This window comes from Lissotriton helveticus, chromosome 2_2, assembly GCF_964261635.1.
Source record: "Lissotriton helveticus chromosome 2_2, aLisHel1.1, whole genome shotgun sequence".
Classification (NCBI taxonomy): domain Eukaryota; kingdom Metazoa; phylum Chordata; class Amphibia; order Caudata; family Salamandridae; genus Lissotriton; species Lissotriton helveticus.
In genome coordinates, this window is record NC_136060.1 from 514,805,962 (window position 1) to 514,825,451 (window position 19,490).

General features: G+C 54.8%; 1 protein-coding gene across 3 annotated transcripts in view; it reads left to right on the forward strand.

The window, feature by feature from the left end:
* The window catches only part of C2_2H2orf81 (chromosome 2_2 C2orf81 homolog), a 312,984-nt gene extending 296,391 nt beyond the window's left edge, over positions 1-16,593 (forward strand). For all 3 annotated transcript variants that reach the window (XM_078679076.1, XM_078679075.1, XM_078679074.1), the window contains one exon: positions 15,162-16,593. In XM_078679076.1, the coding sequence (XP_078535202.1) occupies positions 15,162-16,241 (1,080 nt within the window). In that variant the 3' untranslated portion in view covers positions 16,242-16,593. The remainder of the gene's footprint in view (positions 1-15,161) is intronic.
* Positions 16,594-19,490: the final 2,897 nt, after the last annotated feature.

The following is a 19,490-nucleotide window of genomic DNA, read 5'->3' on the forward strand; positions in this document are numbered from 1 at the left end:
ACTCCAGTGCAGCACTGGTAGCAGCTCTGTAAGTAGCTGATGGTTCTGATGTAGGCGCACTGCAGGGCAGCACTGGGGGCAGCTCTAAGTAGCGAAGGGTACTGATGTAGGCGCACTCTTATGCAGCACTGGTAGCAGCACTGTAGGTAGGGGAGGGTACTGATGTAGGCGCATGTTGGACAGGCCACGTGAAGGGCTCGCTCCCTCCCCGCAGGACAGGGCCCGGGCCACCGTCAGCACCATTGCCCGGCCCAGCCGCCATCTTGGACACGGCACCACGCGGCCGCGCGGCCTCAGCCCGACCCCAACCCTGGGCCTGGCCAGGCCCCGACATCCCGGCACCACCCTCCGCCCAGGAGGTGAACGGCCCACTTGGCAGGTCAATGGGAGTACGAAGTGTCGATGGCTCTCCCCCGCCAGGTGCCGAGCACCCCCAACCTCCTTGGGCGCTGGCTCCGCCCCCCTGCTGGGTGTCTGGACTCCCTCATCCCAGACCTCCCGACCTCCAAGAGCGAGGGTCCGGACATCAAAGGGCGCCAGACCTATAACTGAGGCAGCCCCAGGACAGGAAGGCAGTTGTATCCTGGAGTCGAGAGACACCGAGAAGAACTCATCCTTGACGGACTGCTGGCGCTGCCACAGCCCTGCCTTGTGAACTATTGTCCTGCCTGCTGGCGCTGCCGCGGCCCTCTGCAACCTTCATCCTCGTGGGACCTGCTGGCGCTGCCGCGGCCCTCTGCAACCTTCATCCTCGTGGGACCTGCTGGCGCTGCCGCGGCCCTCTGCAACCTTCATCCTCGTGGGACCTGCTGGCGCTGCCGCGGCCCGTAGTAACCTCCATCCTCGTGGGACCTGCTGGCGCTGCCGCGGCCCGTTGTAACCTTCATCCTCGTTGGGACCTGCTGGCGCTGCCGCGGCCCGTTGCCACCTTCATCCTCGTTGGGACCTGCTGGCGCTGCCGCGGCCCGTTGCCACCTACGACCTCTTCGGGACCTGCCGGCGCTGCCGCGGTCCGACCCATCCGAACACCGAGCTCGAGGATTGTGAGCTATCACCGTTACACCTCAGTACCCGTAGGTACCAAGACTGTCCCGCTACCCCCTTCCCTTACTAGAGACTAGAATTGAGAGGATCATCGTGTCCTGATCGCCTTGTATCGCACCACTCTACTACCAGAAGTGCCTATAAAAGGTGTTACCCTGATCTTTGTGTGGTGTCCATCTGTGGGGGGGAAGTTACCTGTCTGTGCGATCACTGTGCTCGGCCGACCCTCCAGGTCTCCGTCTAACATTGGTGGCAGCGGCGGGATCCGAACCAACGCGTACCGTACAGACAGTAACTCACCCTACGACTAAAACCACAATGACGACCAAAGAGAGCGGATCGGCGGAGAAGTTCCAGATGGAAAAGCTGGAAGAATACAACCACCGAGAGCTCAAACAATTTTGCATGGACTTAGGCATTGCTACCACCGGGCTAAGCACAAAAGAAGACTTCAAAAACGCCCTAGAGGCCTGGGCAGAGACAAATACCGCAACCCCCCGGGACCCCGCAGCCCCGGAAGTCAACACCACCCGGACGGAGGAACGGAGAACAGGCCCTTCCCGTGAAGAGATCCAAGAGCGGGAAAAAAATAGATTACACGAGTTAGACTTGGCACGACTCAGATTAGACGGAGAATTGAAACTGGCGGAACAAAAAATAAACTTAGAACACTTACGGCTCAGAGAAGAGCGAGAGGAAAAACAGAGACAGAGAGACCTCGAAGAAAAAAGACTGGCATACGAGCACGAGTGCAAACTAGCGGAGATAGAAATACGCAAACTGAACAAAAACCTAGGGGTGCCCGAGCAACCGCACTCCCCGGGTCCTACCGAGCAGAAGGTCCACATCCCCAAGGATGTGGTCCGAGAATATCACCGGAATGACGACATACAGCAGTGGTTCAAGGCCTATGAGATTGCCATGACCGCCCACCGGGTCGCTCGAAGTGACTGGGGAGCCGGTCTATGGGGGAGATTCGTCAACGAGGGTCGTGATGCCCTGCTGCAGCTTCCGGACCATCAAATGACGTCCTATGACCACATGAAGGCCGCCCTCCTCAGTCGATATGGGCTTACACCCGAAATGTACCGCCAGAGGTTCCGCAACTGCACCCGGATCCCAGGTACGACGTGGTTGGAATACGTGAACTATTTCAGCCGAGCCTTCGAGGGGTGGATCAAGGGTAACAACGTAACCACTTACGAACAACTCTTCAATATCATTGTGTGGGAGCACCTCTCCAACAACTGCTTCGTCGAGCTCAGGCAGCACCTCCTCGACAGTAAATTGACTGAACCCCGGCAGCTCGCCACCGAGGCTGACCGGTGGGAGAGCACCCGAGTGGCCCGGAGTGGGCCGAATGAGCAGAACAGAACCAACCAAGGTCATCATCGTCCCCGAGGAGGAGGAGGAGGCCCGGGCCGGGGCAGAGACGCCGTCCCGGCCGCACCCACTAACGCCACCCCGGCCCCAGCAGGCCGGGGAAACCCCCCGATGCGCCCGGGGTTCCGAGCTAACGTGACGTGTCATCGATGCCAGCGAGTCGGCCACTATGCCAGTGACCCGACCTGCCCGAAGAACCAGGCCCCCGGGCCCCGCCAGATGGCGGCCGCCGCCCTGGGAGAAGAACAAGTCTCCGAAGACACGGAAACCTATGAGTCGGAGCAGTTCGAGTGGGAACCCGCCGCCATGACCCTGGCATGCCTAGGAGGAAGAGACATGGTCCCGCGGACTCCCCTGCCCGCCAACACTCGGAAGTACAGCCAATGGGTGAGCATCAATGGGCGCAAGGCCGAGGCCCTGCGTGACACCGGGGCCAGTGTGACGGCCGTCCGCTGTCACCTGGTGACCCCAGAACAAATCCTACCAAACGTACTTTGCCCCGTCCGATCGGCAGATAACTCGGAGAGCCTGTGTCGGATGGCCTGCGTCCCCTTCGAATGGGGAGGAGTGTCCGGCATGCTGAAAGTAACTGTCCGTGACGATGCCCCCGTAGACTGCCTCCTGGGGAACGATCTCGAGAGCTCCCCGTGGGCCGCTGTGGAAAGAAGAGAGCATCTGGGGATGTTGGGTCTCCCGGACTGGGCGTGCGTAACCACCCGGTCCATGGCCACCCGCACCATCCCTAGACCAGAAGAACCAGAAGGGGCAGCACCTCCGCCCTCGATCACTCCAGAAGAAGACTTCCTCCAGACCGACCACCCGGACCCCACCCCAGAGGGGTCCACACCGCCCCCCGAGCTTCCCGACCTGGCTCAGTGGCGTCAAGAAGGGGGGCCCACCCAGGAACAATTCCGGCAGGAACAAAAGACCTGCCCCTCCCTCGAGGGATTGCGACAGCAAGCGCTCGCCCAGAGCCAAGGAGACACCACCGGGGCCCACTGGGTTTATTGGGACAATGATCTCTTGTACAGCGAACAGAAAATCGCAGAACTGGGGGCCGGGCGAGTGCTGGTGGTGCCCCTCCACTTCAGAGACTTCCTGTTGAACCTAGCCCATGATGTCCCCCTGGCCGGGCACCTGGGCCAAGACAAGACCTACCACCGCCTGGTGACTCACTTTTTTTGGCCCAAAATGAGAAATGACGTATCCAACCATTGCCGGTCCTGCCCGACCTGCCAGGCCAGTGGGAAGAGCGGCCGCAAACTCAAGGCACCCCTACAACCATTCCCCGTGGTGACCACCCCGTTCGAAAGGGTGGGAATAGACATTGTGGGGCCCCTGGACCCCCGAACAGCACAGGGACATCGCTTCATCCTGGTCCTGGTGGATCACGCTACCCGCTATCCTGAGGCGGTCCCCCTTCGTACGATAACAGCCCCAGTAGTGGGTCGAGCCTTGATGGGGATCTTCTCTCGAGTGGGCTTCCCCCGGGAAGTCGTCAGCGACAGGGGTACGAACTTTATTTCAAAGTATATGAAATCCCTCTGGCAGCAGTGCGGAGTCACTTACCGATTCACCACCCCCTATCACCCCCAGGGGAACGGACTGGTCGAGCGGTTCAACCGCACCCTCAAGGGGATGATCATGGGGCTGGAAGAACCCCTACGCCGCCAGTGGGACGTGCTACTACCGTGCCTCCTCTTCGCCTACCGAGAAGTCCCCCAGAAGTCCCTCGGCTTCAGCCCCTTCGAACTCCTGTACGGACACCCCGTTCGCGGGCCTCTCAGCCTAGTGAAAGAGGAATGGGAGATGGCCCCCCTAAAGACCCCTCCGGACGTCTACAAATACCTCCTGACCCTCCGTAATCAGACCCGGAAATTCAGGGAGATCGCTAAAGCCCATCTGGAGGCCAGTCAAGAGGACATGAAGAAGTGGTACGACCAACATGCCTCCTCCATCGAGTTTGAACCGGGTCAGCAGGTATGGGTGATGTCCCCCATCGAACCATGTGCCTTGCAGGACAAATGGACGGGGCCCTTCAAGGTGATCGAGCGCAGGAGCCCCGTCACCTATCTCATCGACCTGGAGTCCCCCCGGAACCCCCTCCGGGTCCTCCATGCCAACAGGCTCAAACCCCACTTCATGCGCTCGGAACTCAGCCTGCTGATGGCTACCGACAGTGGCGCGGAAGGAGACTCCGAGCCCCTCCCTGACCTACTGAGGACCCGGGAAAGAGATGGTTCGGTGGACGGGGTCCGACTCTCTGAGGCCCTGACCCCAGAGCAGCGTCAAGATTGCCGGGCCCTCCTGCTGCCGTTCGCAAACCTGTTCTCTCTCGCACCCGGAGTCACCTCCTGGTGCCTGCACGATGTGGACACGGGGGACAGTCCTCCTGTTCGACACCGGCCGTACCGAGTACCGGATCGGGTACGTACATGCATCCAAAAAGAAGTCTCCAAGATGCTCGCCCTCGGAGTCATCGAACCTTCGGACAGTCCCTGGGCCAGCCCGGTCGTCCTGGTCCCCAAGGCCGCGGCCCCGGGCACCACCCCTGAACTCCGGTTCTGCATTGACTATCGGGGTCTGAACGCGGTCACCCGAACCGACGCTCACCCTATCCCCCGAGCAGATGAACTAGTCGACCGCATGGGGGCAGCCCGCTACCTAAGCATCTTCGACCTGACAGCGGGCTACTGGCAGATCGGCCTCACCCCCAGAGCCCAAGAACGTTCCGCTTTCTCCACCCCGGATGGGCACTACCATTTCAGAGTGATGCCCTTCGGCATGAAAAACGCTCCAGCCACTTTTCAAAGACTGGTGAACCAGGTATTGGCGGGCCTCGAAGAATTCAGCGCCGCCTACCTGGACGACATCGCGGTATACAGCCGCCACTGGGCGGATCACCTCCACCACCTCAGAGAGGTCCTGCAGGCCCTCCAACAGGCCGGCCTCACCATAAAGGCCAGCAAGTGCCAAATCGGCCAGGGGTCCGTGACCTACCTCGGACACCAAGTGGGGAGCGGTCTGGTGGCCCCCCTCCAACTGAAGGTGGCTGCCATTCAGTCCTGGCAACCCCCCGAGACACAAACCGAGGTCCGAGCCTTCCTGGGGCTCACCGGATACTACCGGCGGTTTGTAAGGGACTATGGCAGCATTGTGGGGCCCCTCACGGAGCTCACGTCTAAGAACCACCCAAAAAGAGTCAACTGGACTCCCGACTGTCAAGCAGCCTTCGAGACGCTGAAGGCCGCCATGTGCACCGCTCCTGTGCTCCAGGCTCCCGACTACAGCCGCGAGTTCATCGTACAGACCGATGCCTCCGACCATGGTATTGGGGCCGTCCTCTCCCAACTGAACCCCGAAGGAGTGGACCAACCAGTGGCCTTCATCAGCAGACGCCTACTGCCCCGAGAACAGCGCTGGAGCACCATTGAGCGAGAGGCCTTCGCGGTGGTATGGGCCCTCAAGAAGCTCCGGCCATACCTCTTCGGAACCCATTTCCGGGTACAGACGGACCATCGGCCCCTGCAATGGCTCATGCAGATGCGGGGGGAGAACCCCAAACTATTGCGATGGTCCATCTCCCTGCAGGGGATGGACTTCACTGTGGAACATCGCCCTGGCCAAGACCACGCCAACGCGGATGGCCTGTCCCGCTTTTTCCGCCTCGACGAGGAAAGTCCCCAAGAAGATGGGTGACTCTCCCCGCCTTCAGCTGGGGGGGACGCATGTTGGACAGGCCACGTGAAGGGCTCGCTCCCTCCCCGCAGGACAGGGCCCGGGCCACCGTCAGCACCATTGCCCGGCCCAGCCGCCATCTTGGACACGGCACCACGCGGCCGCGCGGCCTCAGCCCGACCCCAACCCTGGGCCTGGCCAGGCCCCGACATCCCGGCACCACCCTCCGCCCAGGAGGTGAACGGCCCACTTGGCAGGTCAATGGGAGTACGAAGTGTCGATGGCTCTCCCCCGCCAGGTGCCGAGCACCCCCAACCTCCTTGGGCGCTGGCTCCGCCCCCCTGCTGGGTGTCTGGACTCCCTCATCCCAGACCTCCCGACCTCCAAGAGCGAGGGTCCGGACATCAAAGGGCGCCAGACCTATAACTGAGGCAGCCCCAGGACAGGAAGGCAGTTGTATCCTGGAGTCGAGAGACACCGAGAAGAACTCATCCTTGACGGACTGCTGGCGCTGCCACAGCCCTGCCTTGTGAACTATTGTCCTGCCTGCTGGCGCTGCCGCGGCCCTCTGCAACCTTCATCCTCGTGGGACCTGCTGGCGCTGCCGCGGCCCTCTGCAACCTTCATCCTCGTGGGACCTGCTGGCGCTGCCGCGGCCCTCTGCAACCTTCATCCTCGTGGGACCTGCTGGCGCTGCCGCGGCCCGTAGTAACCTCCATCCTCGTGGGACCTGCTGGCGCTGCCGCGGCCCGTTGTAACCTTCATCCTCGTTGGGACCTGCTGGCGCTGCCGCGGCCCGTTGCCACCTTCATCCTCGTTGGGACCTGCTGGCGCTGCCGCGGCCCGTTGCCACCTACGACCTCTTCGGGACCTGCCGGCGCTGCCGCGGTCCGACCCATCCGAACACCGAGCTCGAGGATTGTGAGCTATCACCGTTACACCTCAGTACCCGTAGGTACCAAGACTGTCCCGCTACCCCCTTCCCTTACTAGAGACTAGAATTGAGAGGATCATCGTGTCCTGATCGCCTTGTATCGCACCACTCTACTACCAGAAGTGCCTATAAAAGGTGTTACCCTGATCTTTGTGTGGTGTCCATCTGTGGGGGGGGAAGTTACCTGTCTGTGCGATCACTGTGCTCGGCCGACCCTCCAGGTCTCCGTCTAACAGCGCACTCTTATGCAGCACTGGTAGCAGCTCTGTAGGTAGGGGAGGGTACTGATGTAGGCGCACTCTTGTGCAGCACTGGTAGCAGCACTGTAGGTAGGGGAGGGTACTGATGTAGGCGCACTCTTGTGCAGCACTGGTAGCAGCTCTGTAGGTAGGGGAGGGTACTGATGTAGGCGCACTCTTGTGCAGCACTGGTAGCAGCTCTGTAAGTAGGGGAGGGTACTGATGTAGGCGCACTCTTGTGCAGCACTGGTAGCAGCTCTGTAGGTAGGGGAGGGTACTGATGTAGGCGCACTCTTGTGCAGCACTGGTAGCAGCTCTGTAAGTAGGGGAGGGTACTGATGTAGGCGCACTCTTGTGCAGCACTGGTAGCAGCACTGTAGGTAGGGGAGGGTACTGATGTAGGCGCACTCTTGTGCAGCACTGGTAGCAGCACTGTAGGTAGGGGAGGGTACTGATGTAGGCGCACTCTTGTGCAGCACTGGTAGCAGCACTGTAGGTAGGGGAGGGTACTGATGTAGGCACACTCCTGTGCAGCACTGGTAGCAGCACTGTAGGTAGGGGAGGGTACTGATGTAGGCACACTCTTGTGCAGCACTGGTAGCAGCTCTGTAGGTAGCGGAGCGTACTGATGTAGGCGCACTCTTGTGCAGCACTGGGGGCAGCTCTAAGTAGCGAAGGGTACTGATGTAGGCGCACTCTTATGCAGCACTGGTAGCAGCTCTGTAGGTAGGGGAGGGTACTGATGTAGGCGCACTCCAGTGCAGCACTGGTAGCAGCACTGTAGGTAGGGGAGGGTACTGATGTAGGCGCACTCTTGTGCAGCACTGGTAGCAGCTCTGTAAGTAGGGGAGGGTACTGATGTAGGCGCACTCTTGTGCAGCACTGGTAGCAGCACTGTAGGTAGGGGAGGGTACTGATGTAGGCGCACTCTTGTGCAGCACTGGTAGCAGCACTGTAGGTAGGGGAGGGTACTGATGTAGGCGCACTCTTGTGCAGCACTGGTAGCAGCACTGTAGGTAGGGGAGGGTACTGATGTAGGCGCACTCTTGTGCAGCACTGGTAGCAGCACTGTAGGTAGGGGAGGGTACTGATGTAGGCGCACTCTTGTGCAGCACTGGTAGCAGCACTGTAGGTAGGGGAGGGTACTGATGTAGGCGCACTCTTGTGCAGCACTGGTAGCAGCACTGTAGGTAGGGGAGGGTACTGATGTAGGCGCACTCTTGTGCAGCACTGGTAGCAGCACTGTAGGTAGGGGAGGGTACTGATGTAGGCGCACTCTTGTGCAGCACTGGTAGCAGCACTGTAGGTAGGGGAGGGTACTGATGTAGGCGCACTCTTGTGCAGCACTGGTAGCAGCTCTGTAGGTAGGGGAGGGTACTGATGTAGGCGCACTCTTGTGCAGCACTGGTAGCAGCACTGTAGGTAGGGGAGGGTACTGATGTAGGCGCACTCTTGTGCAGCACTGGTAGCAGCTCTGTAGGTAGGGGAGGGTACTGATGTAGGCGCACTCTTGTGTAGCACTGGTAGCAGCTGTGTAGGTAGGGGAGGGTACTGATGTAGGCGCACTCCTGTGCAGCACTGGTAGCAGCACTGTAGGTAGGGGAGGGTACTGATGTAGGCGCACTCTTGTGCAGCACTGGTAGCAGCACTGTAGGTAGGGGAGGGTACTGATGTAGGCGCACTCTTGTGCAGCACTGGTAGCAGCTCTGTAGGTAGGGGAGGGTACTGATGTAGGCACACTCCTGTGCAGCACTGGTAGCAGCACTGTAGGTAGGGGAGGGTACTGATGTAGGCGCACTCTTGTGCAGCACTGGTAGCAGCTCTGTAGGTAGGGGAGGGTACTGATGTAGGCGCACTCCTGTGCAGCACTGGTAGCAGCACTGTAGGTAGGGGAGGGTACTGATGTAGGCGCACTCCTGTGCAGCACTGGTAGCAGCACTGTAGGTAGGGGAGGGTACTGATGTAGGCGCACTCTTGTGCAGCACTGGTAGCAGCACTGTAGGTAGGGGAGGGTACTGATGTAGGCGCACTCTTGTGCAGCACTGGTTTCAGCTGTGTAGGTAGGGGAGGGTACTGATGTAGGCACACTCCTGTGCAGCACTGGTAGCAGCACTGTAGGTAGGGGAGGGTACTGATGTAGGCACACTCCTGTGCAGCACTGGTAGCAGCACTGTAGGTAGGGGAGGGTACTGATGTAGGCGCACTCTTGTGCAGCACTGGTAGCAGCTCTGTAGGTAGGGGAGGGTACTGATGTAGGCACACTCCTGTGCAGCACTGGTAGCAGCACTGTAGGTAGGGGAGGGTACTGATGTAGGCACACTCCTGTGCAGCACTGGTAGCAGCTCTGTAGGTAGCGGAGCGTACTGATGTAGGCGCACTCTTGTGCAGCACTGGTAGCAGCACTGTAGGTAGGGGAGGGTACTGATGTAGGCACACTCCTGTGCAGCACTGGTAGCAGCACTGTAGGTAGGGGAGGGTACTGATGTAGGCGCACTCTTGTGCAGCACTGGTAGCAGCTCTGTAGGTAGGGGAGGGTACTGATGTAGGCACACTCCTGTGCAGCACTGGTAGCAGCACTGTAGGTAGGGGAGGGTACTGATGTAGGCACACTCCTGTGCAGCACTGGTAGCAGCACTGTAGGTAGGGGAGGGTACTGATGTAGGCGCACTCTTGTGCAGCACTGGTAGCAGCACTGTAGGTAGGGGAGGGTACTGATGTAGGCGCACTCTTGTGCAGCACTGGTAGCAGCTCTGTAGGTAGGGGAGGGTACTGATGTAGGCGCACTCTTGTGCAGCACTGGTAGCAGCTCTGTAGGTAGGGGAGGGTACTGATGTAGGTGCACTCCTGTGCAGCACTGGTAGCAGCACTGTAGGTAGGGGAGGGTACTGATGTAGGCACACTCCTGTGCAGCACTGGTAGCAGCACTGTAGGTAGGGGAGGGTACTGATGTAGGCGCACTCTTGTGCAGCACTGGTAGCAGCTCTGTAGGTAGGGGAGGGTACTGATGTAGGCGCACTCTTGTGCAGCACTGGTAGCAGCACTGTAGGTAGGGGAGGGTACTGATGTAGGCGCACTCTTGTGCAGCACTGGTAGCAGCACTGTAGGTAGGGGAGGGTACTGATGTAGGCGCACTCTTGTGCAGCACTGGTTTCAGCTCTGTAGGTAGGGGAGGGTACTGATGTAGGTGCACTCCTGTGCAGCACTGGTAGCAGCTCTGTAGGTAGGGGAGGGTACTGATGTAGGCACACTCCTGTGCAGCACTGGTAGCAGCACTGTAGGTAGGGGAGGGTACTGATGTAGGCACACTCCTGTGCAGCACTGGTAGCAGCTCTGTAGGTAGCGGAGCGTACTGATGTAGGCGCACTCTTGTGCAGCACTGGTAGCAGCACTGTAGGTAGGGGAGGGTACTGATGTAGGCACACTCCTGTGCAGCACTGGTAGCAGCACTGTAGGTAGGGGAGGGTACTGATGTAGGCGCACTCTTGTGCAGCACTGGTAGCAGCTCTGTAGGTAGGGGAGGGTACTGATGTAGGCGCACTCTTGTGCAGCACTGGTAGCAGCTCTGTAGGTAGGGGAGGGTACTGATGTAGGCACACTCCTGTGCAGCACTGGTAGCAGCACTGTAGGTAGGGGAGGGTACTGATGTAGGCGCACTCTTGTGCAGCACTGGTAGCAGCTCTGTAGGTAGGGGAGGGTACTGATGTAGGCGCACTCTTGTGCAGCACTGGTTTCAGCTCTGTAGGTAGGGGAGGGTACTGATGTAGGTGCACTCCTGTGCAGCACTGGTAGCAGCTCTGTAGGTAGGGGAGGGTACTGATGTAGGCACACTCCTGTGCAGCACTGGTAGCAGCACTGTAGGTAGGGGAGGGTACTGATGTAGGCGCACTCCTGTGCAGCACTGGTAGCTCTGTAAGTAGCGAAGGGTACTGATGTAGGCGCACTCTTGTGCAGCACTGGTAGCTCTGTAAGTAGCGAAGGGTACTGATGTAGGCGCACTCTTGTGCAGCACTGGTAGCAGCTCTGTAGGTAGGGGAGGGTACTGATGTAGGCGCACTCTTGTGTAGCACTGGTAGCAGCTGTGTAGGTAGGGGAGGGTACTGATGTAGGCGCACTCCTGTGCAGCACTGGTAGCTCTGTAAGTAGCGAAGGGTACTGATGTAGGCGCACTCTTGTGCAGCACTGGTAGCAGCTCTGTAGGTAGGGGAGGGTACTGATGTAGGCGCACTCTTGTGTAGCACTGGTAGCAGCTGTGTAGGTAGGGGAGGGTACTGATGTAGGCGCACTCTTGTGCAGCACTGGTAGCAGCTCTGTAAGTAGGGGAGGGTACTGATGTAGGCGCACTCCTGTGCAGCACTGGTAGCAGCACTGTAGGTAGGGGAGGGTACTGATGTAGGCGCACTCCTGTGCAGCACTGGTAGCAGCACTGTAGGTAGGGGAGGGTACTGATGTAGGCGCACTCTTGTGCAGCACTGGTAGCAGCTCTGTAGGTAGGGGAGGGTACTGATGTAGGCGCACTCTTGTGCAGCACTGGTAGCAGCTCTGTAGGTAGGGGAGGGTACTGATGTAGGCGCACTCTTGTGCAGCACTGGTAGCAGCACTGTAGGTAGGGGAGGGTACTGATGTAGGCGCACTCTTGTGCAGCACTGGTAGCAGCTCTGTAGGTAGGGGAGGGTACTGATGTAGGCGCACTCTTGTGCAGCACTGGTAGCAGCTCTGTAGGTGGGGCCATCGCTTTCATACGCCAACAGGGTTGACAGCAATCACTCCGCCAGGCAGCTGACGGAGTATGTGTTTGGCTGGCATTGTGTGTCTAGTGACGAAGTACCAGGTCACTGCACACAGCCCACCAGCCACATGCCAGCTCACACACTCCACCAGCTGGAGGCCAATCACACACACCGCCAGTGCACACACCACCAGCCCGGTGCCAGTTCAGACACAACAATCACAGTGCCTGGAAGCTGGTGGAATGTGTGGACTGGCATTTCTGTGGCGTTGTGTGTATGTAGTTGTTTGCTGCGGGCCAGTCCACACACACCTCCAGCCAAGCAACAGTACACGCTAGCCAAATGCCAGTTCACACATTCCACCTGCCAAGTGCAAGTCCACTCCCCTCCAGCTAAGCGCCTGTCTACACACACCGCCAGCCAAGCCACAGTCTATACACACCGCCATCACTTTTATTTTTTAACAAACAAGAAAACAAACCAATTTGAAAGAGATTAAAAACTAATCAATGACTACAAACACAGGAGGCCTAACTCAAAATATCAAACCGCCAACTGTGAAACTGAACAAAAAATATAAAACCATATAGACCAGTCAGTTCATTTTTACTCTCACAGTTGCTCTCACAACTTGAGTTGCATGTGGTGTGATTTAAAACATGCAGGCAGACATAGCTTAGGTTTAGAAGGAAACACGGGGCAGTACATGCAACTCTGCAACTCTGCCTCTTCAGACACAGACTCTGCATCTCCTACAGGGATAGGGGTTTTTGGGCGTGGGAGGAATGTGATCAGGAAAGTGGCGATCTTTCAATCTAGCCACATCCTGCACCACTCCCACTCTAGGAACACGTGCCTGTTCAGATACAACAAGGCTGCTTATCAGAGCCTGCTGGAACTGATCAAAAGTCATCTTTGAATCTGGAGAACAATCCTTGAATACAACAAAAGCATTGACAGGGCCAAATGAAACAGATGGACAGCCAGCTTCTTACACCAAATGTAAGCCTTACGAAGAGCAGTGTAAGGTTCCAACCTCTGATCCACTCCATCAACACCACCCACGTGCTTACTGTAGTCTGAAAAGCACACATGAAGAGTGCTTGTGTGACCGCTTGTCTGGTGTTCTGTGGCAGGCATTTGAAGATTGTTTTGCAGCATATGTGGGATGTGGAAGCAGGTGGTGCACACTGTGTGGACTTGTGTCTTCATGTTGATCTTGTTGCCCAGGATGATCCCCAGATTTCTGGTGTGGTCGTTAGGTGTAATACTTCTGTCTTGTCCAAATTGAGCTTCACGCCTTTGGTTCTCATCCGGCCATACCACGGTCAGGCAGTTGGTGAAGTTTGTTCTGCTGGTGTTTGTCTTGTCCGTCAGGGAGAAGATGAGTTGGGTATCATGTGGGCGAGGTGTGGCGCCGCAGCCAGGGCGACTGACGCTGGAATCTGGGGACCACGGTTCGATCCCCGGCTCCGGCGGCAGGTTAGCCCAGCACCATGTGACTCTGGGCAATAGCTCGCTTAATCTTCCCGACGGCCCCCAGCGCCTAGAGACCCTTACGGGTGATTGTGCGCTTTACAAATGTGGACTTTACTTTACTTTACTTCATCAGCGCAGGAGATGACGGTGATGTCCTATGATCGTATGATGTTGGCGAGCAGTGTCATGTATATGTTGAAAAGGGTACGGCTGAGGGACGATCCCGGTGGAACTCCGCATATCACTTTCTTGGTCTCTGGTGTAAAGGGCGGCAGCCTGACCCCTTGGGTTCTTCCCTTGAGGAAGGAACTGATCCATTTGAGAGTGGATCCTTGTTTGCTAATATCAGGAGGTCTTCTGATGAGGGTGATGTGGGAGACAGCGCTGAATGCCGTAGAGAGGTTGAGCAGGATGAGGGCAGCTGTTTCTCCTCATCCAGGATGTTTTGAATTTTGTCAACGGCCAGGATGAGTGCTGTTTCGGTGCCGTGGTTCTTTCTGAATCCTGATTGAGTGTTGTATAAAAGATGGTGAGGTTCGAGGTGGGTTATGAATTGCTTGTTGCTTTGGCAGCTAACAGATCAGAGTTAGGAGCCTGCCCCAAGGGTCCTTGAAGAGACATCCTTAAGGCTGCAGTAGATGTAGAAGGAATAAAATCTTTCAACGTGGGCCCTCAAGGGCATTTAAGGTGCCCGCTGATGATATTGTGGGGTGGCTGTACAATCGCTGACAGGAAGCTCCGATGCCACAGTCCTGTCTGGTACCAAAGACCTCTTGATGAAATCCGGAATGAATAGTCTGATCATTTTATTTGTTCTGATCTTAGTGCTAGAACATCCTGAATATGAGGCCCTCAGTGCACTCACACTGAACTCTATAGCATCAGTGTCTGTGACTGGGACCCCCTCTTCTGGAGAGGACAGGGAACACAAGGGGTTCCATAGAGACCGCATCCAGGACCATTCACTGTTAGTCTGAAACAGAAGAGGATGAACAGCGTCCAGGGCATGAACCAGTTGATTGTGCCAGTGGCAGGTGGGTGGCAGATCACAGGACAGGTAATCTGTTACCCAGTGCTCTCAAGATATGAGAAGGGGTGGAACGAGCGAACATCTTCACCGCTCTCCGTTGGGACAGTAAAAATGATCCGTAAGGTATAAAATGTACACACAGGAGGACCTGGAATGAGGCTTGGACCTCACTGACCTGTAGATTGTGTCAGTTTGTAGGAGAACAGAAGCAAGAATCTCATTAGGAAGAGGATTAACCCTCCTTTCTTCTTCACTCCTAGTCTACCTAATAATCAAATGTCTTGTATGTAAGAGTTGTTGTTTTAGTCAAAACACAAACATGTTAGATTGCCATTCCTTGGCCTTTCAGAGTGGTATGATCGTTGAACAGCTTGAATATAAAATAATACGTTGCCATGATGGATGCGGCTCACAGGCTTTCCTGACGCAGGCTACTACGAATGAGGTTCTCACTCATGCCTCACGACAAAGGCATCAGAAGTAATTAGATAAGGGCTCGTTGACAGGAACCCCACCAGTTGGCGATTCCACAACAGTTCAAGTAGCATTCATAGCCCATCCTGTGTGGTTTTCTGAATGTATTATCAACTTATGACGAACAGTTCTCAGTGTTGTGTCTGAACATGTTGTCTTTTCTGTCTACGCAGGTGCTTCTCCCTGAGCCAAGTGGACATCTGCTTCCAGAAGCGAGTGTCACTAGTGTGGTCCGATCAGAGGAAGAACTCGCAACAGAACCAGAAGGTCCTTCACCGGAGCTGGAGTCCGAGCCAGAGAGCCCGCTGCAGCCAGAGCCGCCTGAAGTGAGAAGGTCGAAATCTCTCTGTAAGGCACAAAAAACCATTCTTCAGCCAGCTCCTCCTCCCAAGCAAGAAAAGCCCAAGAGAGAATTCCGTCCTTACCGTGGTCCCCTCCGCTCGGCTGGCCTGAAGAACATCACCAAATCCCTGGAGGACACGGAGAAGGAGATGCTGCTCCAGCAGCTGTCGCAGTCCTTGCTGAAGGGAGCTGCAGAAGAAGACTTTACCAACATCAACCTGCTTCCAACATCCTTCCACAACATCCTGAGGATACAGCTGAACAGGCCCACTCAGAGCAAGGACGTGGTTTATGATGAATCGGGCAGGATCATCTCTGTGCCCAAGCTGGACCCTGCACGCCTCCCGAGGCACTTGGTCAAGCCTCAAGTCGAAGTCGTTGACCCACACATGGAAGCAGAGCGGCAACGTAAAGTAATGTCCAAAGTGGGAGGCACCGCCACTCTTCTGCCAAGCAAGACAAGCAAGGCCTCCAACGCAAGCAGGGGATTGCAACGCAAGAAGATCCGCTTTGATATCGACACCTCTCTAGATGGCTCTTCAAAACTCAAACACATCTTCCAACCACTGGACCACAGCATCCAAGACAAGGCGAAACATCCGCCATCTTTGTACAGCTCCCTGGACATCAGCAGGCCAATCTCAATCAAAGCTGGTGTCCTGTTAGAGTCCATGAAGCTAGCTCCTGGCGTGATCATCCGAGGGAGCGACGGCACAGACCGCAACTCCTGGCGTGCCACACACCAGCAGGGGTGTGAGGAATGGGAGTCCGAGGCCAAGTTAAGACCCATGCGCACCACCGTGCCTTGCCCAAGCATCGCAGTGGACCAGCTCCTCAAGAATCACATGCCTCAAGTGCGTGCCGTGGCCTCCAAACCAGCCTGTCTACCTCCTCTCAGAGGGCCTTCATAATCATGCCCCAGACTGTGTGCCCTCCCTCAGGGGGGCTTCACCGGCGCGTCTCCAGCCACTGTACCTCTCTTAAGGGCCCCTCTTCCAATGGTAGTTCAGCAAATGGCGACCGAGGGTGCTCTCCATCAGAATGAGCCTGTCTAACTCAGAGACCTGCTTTTAATTAAACATGTTTCCAGAGCCGATGGGCCGCAGCTCTGGTTGCCTTGTAGACCCTGCCAAGTGCTTCCGGTGCAGCATTCATACATATATAGCTCTGCGTCTCCAGGGTCGACCTGTCAAGCAGGTTACTTTGCTCTGCAGCAAGATGCCAAATGTTACTTGTATATCTGTAAATCAATAAATAGATCATATTTAGGAGTTGGGTGTGATCTGCATTCTTGCTGCACAGAGTCATCCTCCTCTGGGGGGTGACTGCTCGCCCACTGCACTCTGGACATAGGGCCATATCTATCAAAAAGTCATTTTGCGATTCTCAAATAGCGATATTTTGCGAATCGCTATTTGAGAATCGCAAAATGCTATGTATGTAGGATTTGCAATAAATGTTGCGAATCCTACATATTCCTTAATTGCTAATCTCAAATTGTGATTCGCAATTAAGGAATACCTCTCCATTCATTCCTATGGGCCTAGAGGTTTATAGGAATGAATGGGTAGACATTCTCAATTTGTGATTAGGAATTAGCGAATCGCAAATTGAGAATGCAATTTCAAGGGTGCAGTGGTGTCAAAAGGACACCCTGTTGCACCCCTGAAATAAGCATGGGTGCACATGTGGCGCACATACATGCCCTAAGGGAATGTATGTGCTTCACAGTGCACTTTCAAAAATGTGCATTTTTCAAAGAAATTGCAAATTACCACCAACTTGAAGTTGGTGGTAATTTGCGATTCCTTAAGGCCAAATTGCACTTTTTTGGTGCTTCTTGCATTGCATTTAAGGAATCGCAAAATGTTCAATTCCTTAAATGCAATCGCAAAATAAGGACTAGCAAATTTTGTGATTACTTATTTTGCACGCAGATTTGCCTCATACCAATCATTTGGCGAAATTACGATCGCAATGAATTTCAGCGTTTGCGAATGCAATTCTGCTTGATACATATGGCCCTTAGTACTCTACTTTACACGCTTTTGCCCTATAGTTCTGTCCTATCTTTTTATATATTCATTAAAACCTTTGCCGCAGCGCTAAGGGGAGCGGGGGGCCGGGCGGCACGCCCATGCTGGTGACGGAACCGCTCAGTCACCAGCCGCGGTTGAGCTGTGCTCATGACGGAGCGGTTCCGTCATGGCCCCGCCCGCTTAATTGAACGCTGAAGAACTGTAATCTTCATTCTCAGGGAATACTTACTAATATAACAAAGAACTTGGCACAGAAGCTGAAATATGAAAAGACATCTTTATTAAACTTAATTAAGTGAGGCCACGTCACACAGAAGCCGTAGCAACTGAATGAGGTAGTCTGCAGAGTACAGAAATCAGAGGCCTTTTATATGTTTAGGGTTACAAACTTCAGCATACAAGTAAGGGGCAGTCCTAGCTTTTGCAAGCATGCAAAAATGCCTAACATTCCTTCTTACACAAGCTGGCCAAACCCATAATAAAAGACCACAACCCATATCGTAAACAGGTCAAAAAAGAAGGAACAGAAACAGATGAGAAGCAGGATAAGGGGTGTGTATGTGCATACCAAACTTTACAATCTCCTGTGCTCTGATCCTTAATCTTGATCAGCTACTGGGCAAGGAACTGGCCTAACAAGGTCAGCTTCAGGCAACAGGGTCAGTTCACTCAGGTCATCTAAAAGTCAGCTAAAGTCATCGGCCTATGTGAGGGCAACCACAAAATGGCTGCCATGCACAAAATGGAACCCAAGGGTACAGAACGAAATCTTCAAATACACAGTGAATCCATCGGTGTAACATGACAAAAACACTCATACTTGCTGAGCTCACTGTTTACGGTTCACTGTTACCAAAATCGTAACAGAACCACGACCTTTATGGCCCAGGTTCAGAATTCACGGAACCTCAGACCCTCCTTTTGCCCTTGCATAGGCAATAACTTAAACTCACGTCAATCTGAATCCAGGTCTATATTCATCAGATCATCAAGATGTTGCTGGAGCATAATCCTATTACTTAGCAACTCTCTCGGTACAGGTCTCCTTACACACGTAGTAGCACAAAGGCTGCATATGGCAGGACAAAATAGGGAATACCTCTATCTGTAGTATGTGGCATAAGACCACACACCCAACAATTAGTGATGTTCACTACTAACTGGTGTTGATGCAAAAGCTGTACAAAGGAATTATTAATAAACTCTGACCTCCTAACCAGTTCATGTTCAGGTAAAGTATGGAAAGAATGCAAAGAAGTAGTAGTAGGACGAGACATAGGTTGGGAGGTGGGTACAGATGTGAATTGGGTAGCAAAAAAACCAATCCCACCCATAAAAGACAATGTCATGTTTAAAAACACTAGAAACACGTTGTTAAGAACATATAGACAAAGTAGTGACCGCTATTACAAACAAAATTATAATTTTTCACAACCCTAAGCAAAAAAGCAAATCCTAAAATTATCTAGTAACATTTTTAGGGCTTCCTATGCATTTCAGTCATTTATTGTATGTTCAAGTGAAACAGTGGTGACCCTCATTAATGCTCTGAGGTGAAAAGGGGATACTCTTCCACAGAAAATGGACTTTATTCTGCTTTTACTAAACAGAATACTACTTTAAAATAATGCCAGCAGAACAATAAGAATCAGTCTCCTAACACTTAGTCTATACAATCACACGGAAACCTCTTGTGAAACCAACTATGCCCAGAGTCCGTTCAAAAAGCCTCTCTGGCAGGCTTCTATTGTCCATCAAGTCTGCTCCCGTTGTTGCATGGGCCTTTGGATTCAGGCCTCCCATGAAAAAAATGCTTCTCAGTATCTGTTGGAGTGCCCTCCTGGCAAACACTCATAGCTCATTCAAAAAGTCTCAATGTCTCAAGGCAGTGCACCAGTATCTCTCCTCTGCGGCAGACACTACAGATATTGTGCTCTACATTGGTCATGGGCACAGATCATCTCGTGCAGACCCGGGACCATTCTCAGGCTCCAACACTCATCATTCAGTGCCAGAGGACGCTAAGGCTGCTCTTTCATGGGCACCAGAATGTAGTGCCTTTTGCCAATCTTGGATCCTCCGGTGCACTGCACTTCCATTGGAGCAAAGGAAAAAGGGGCG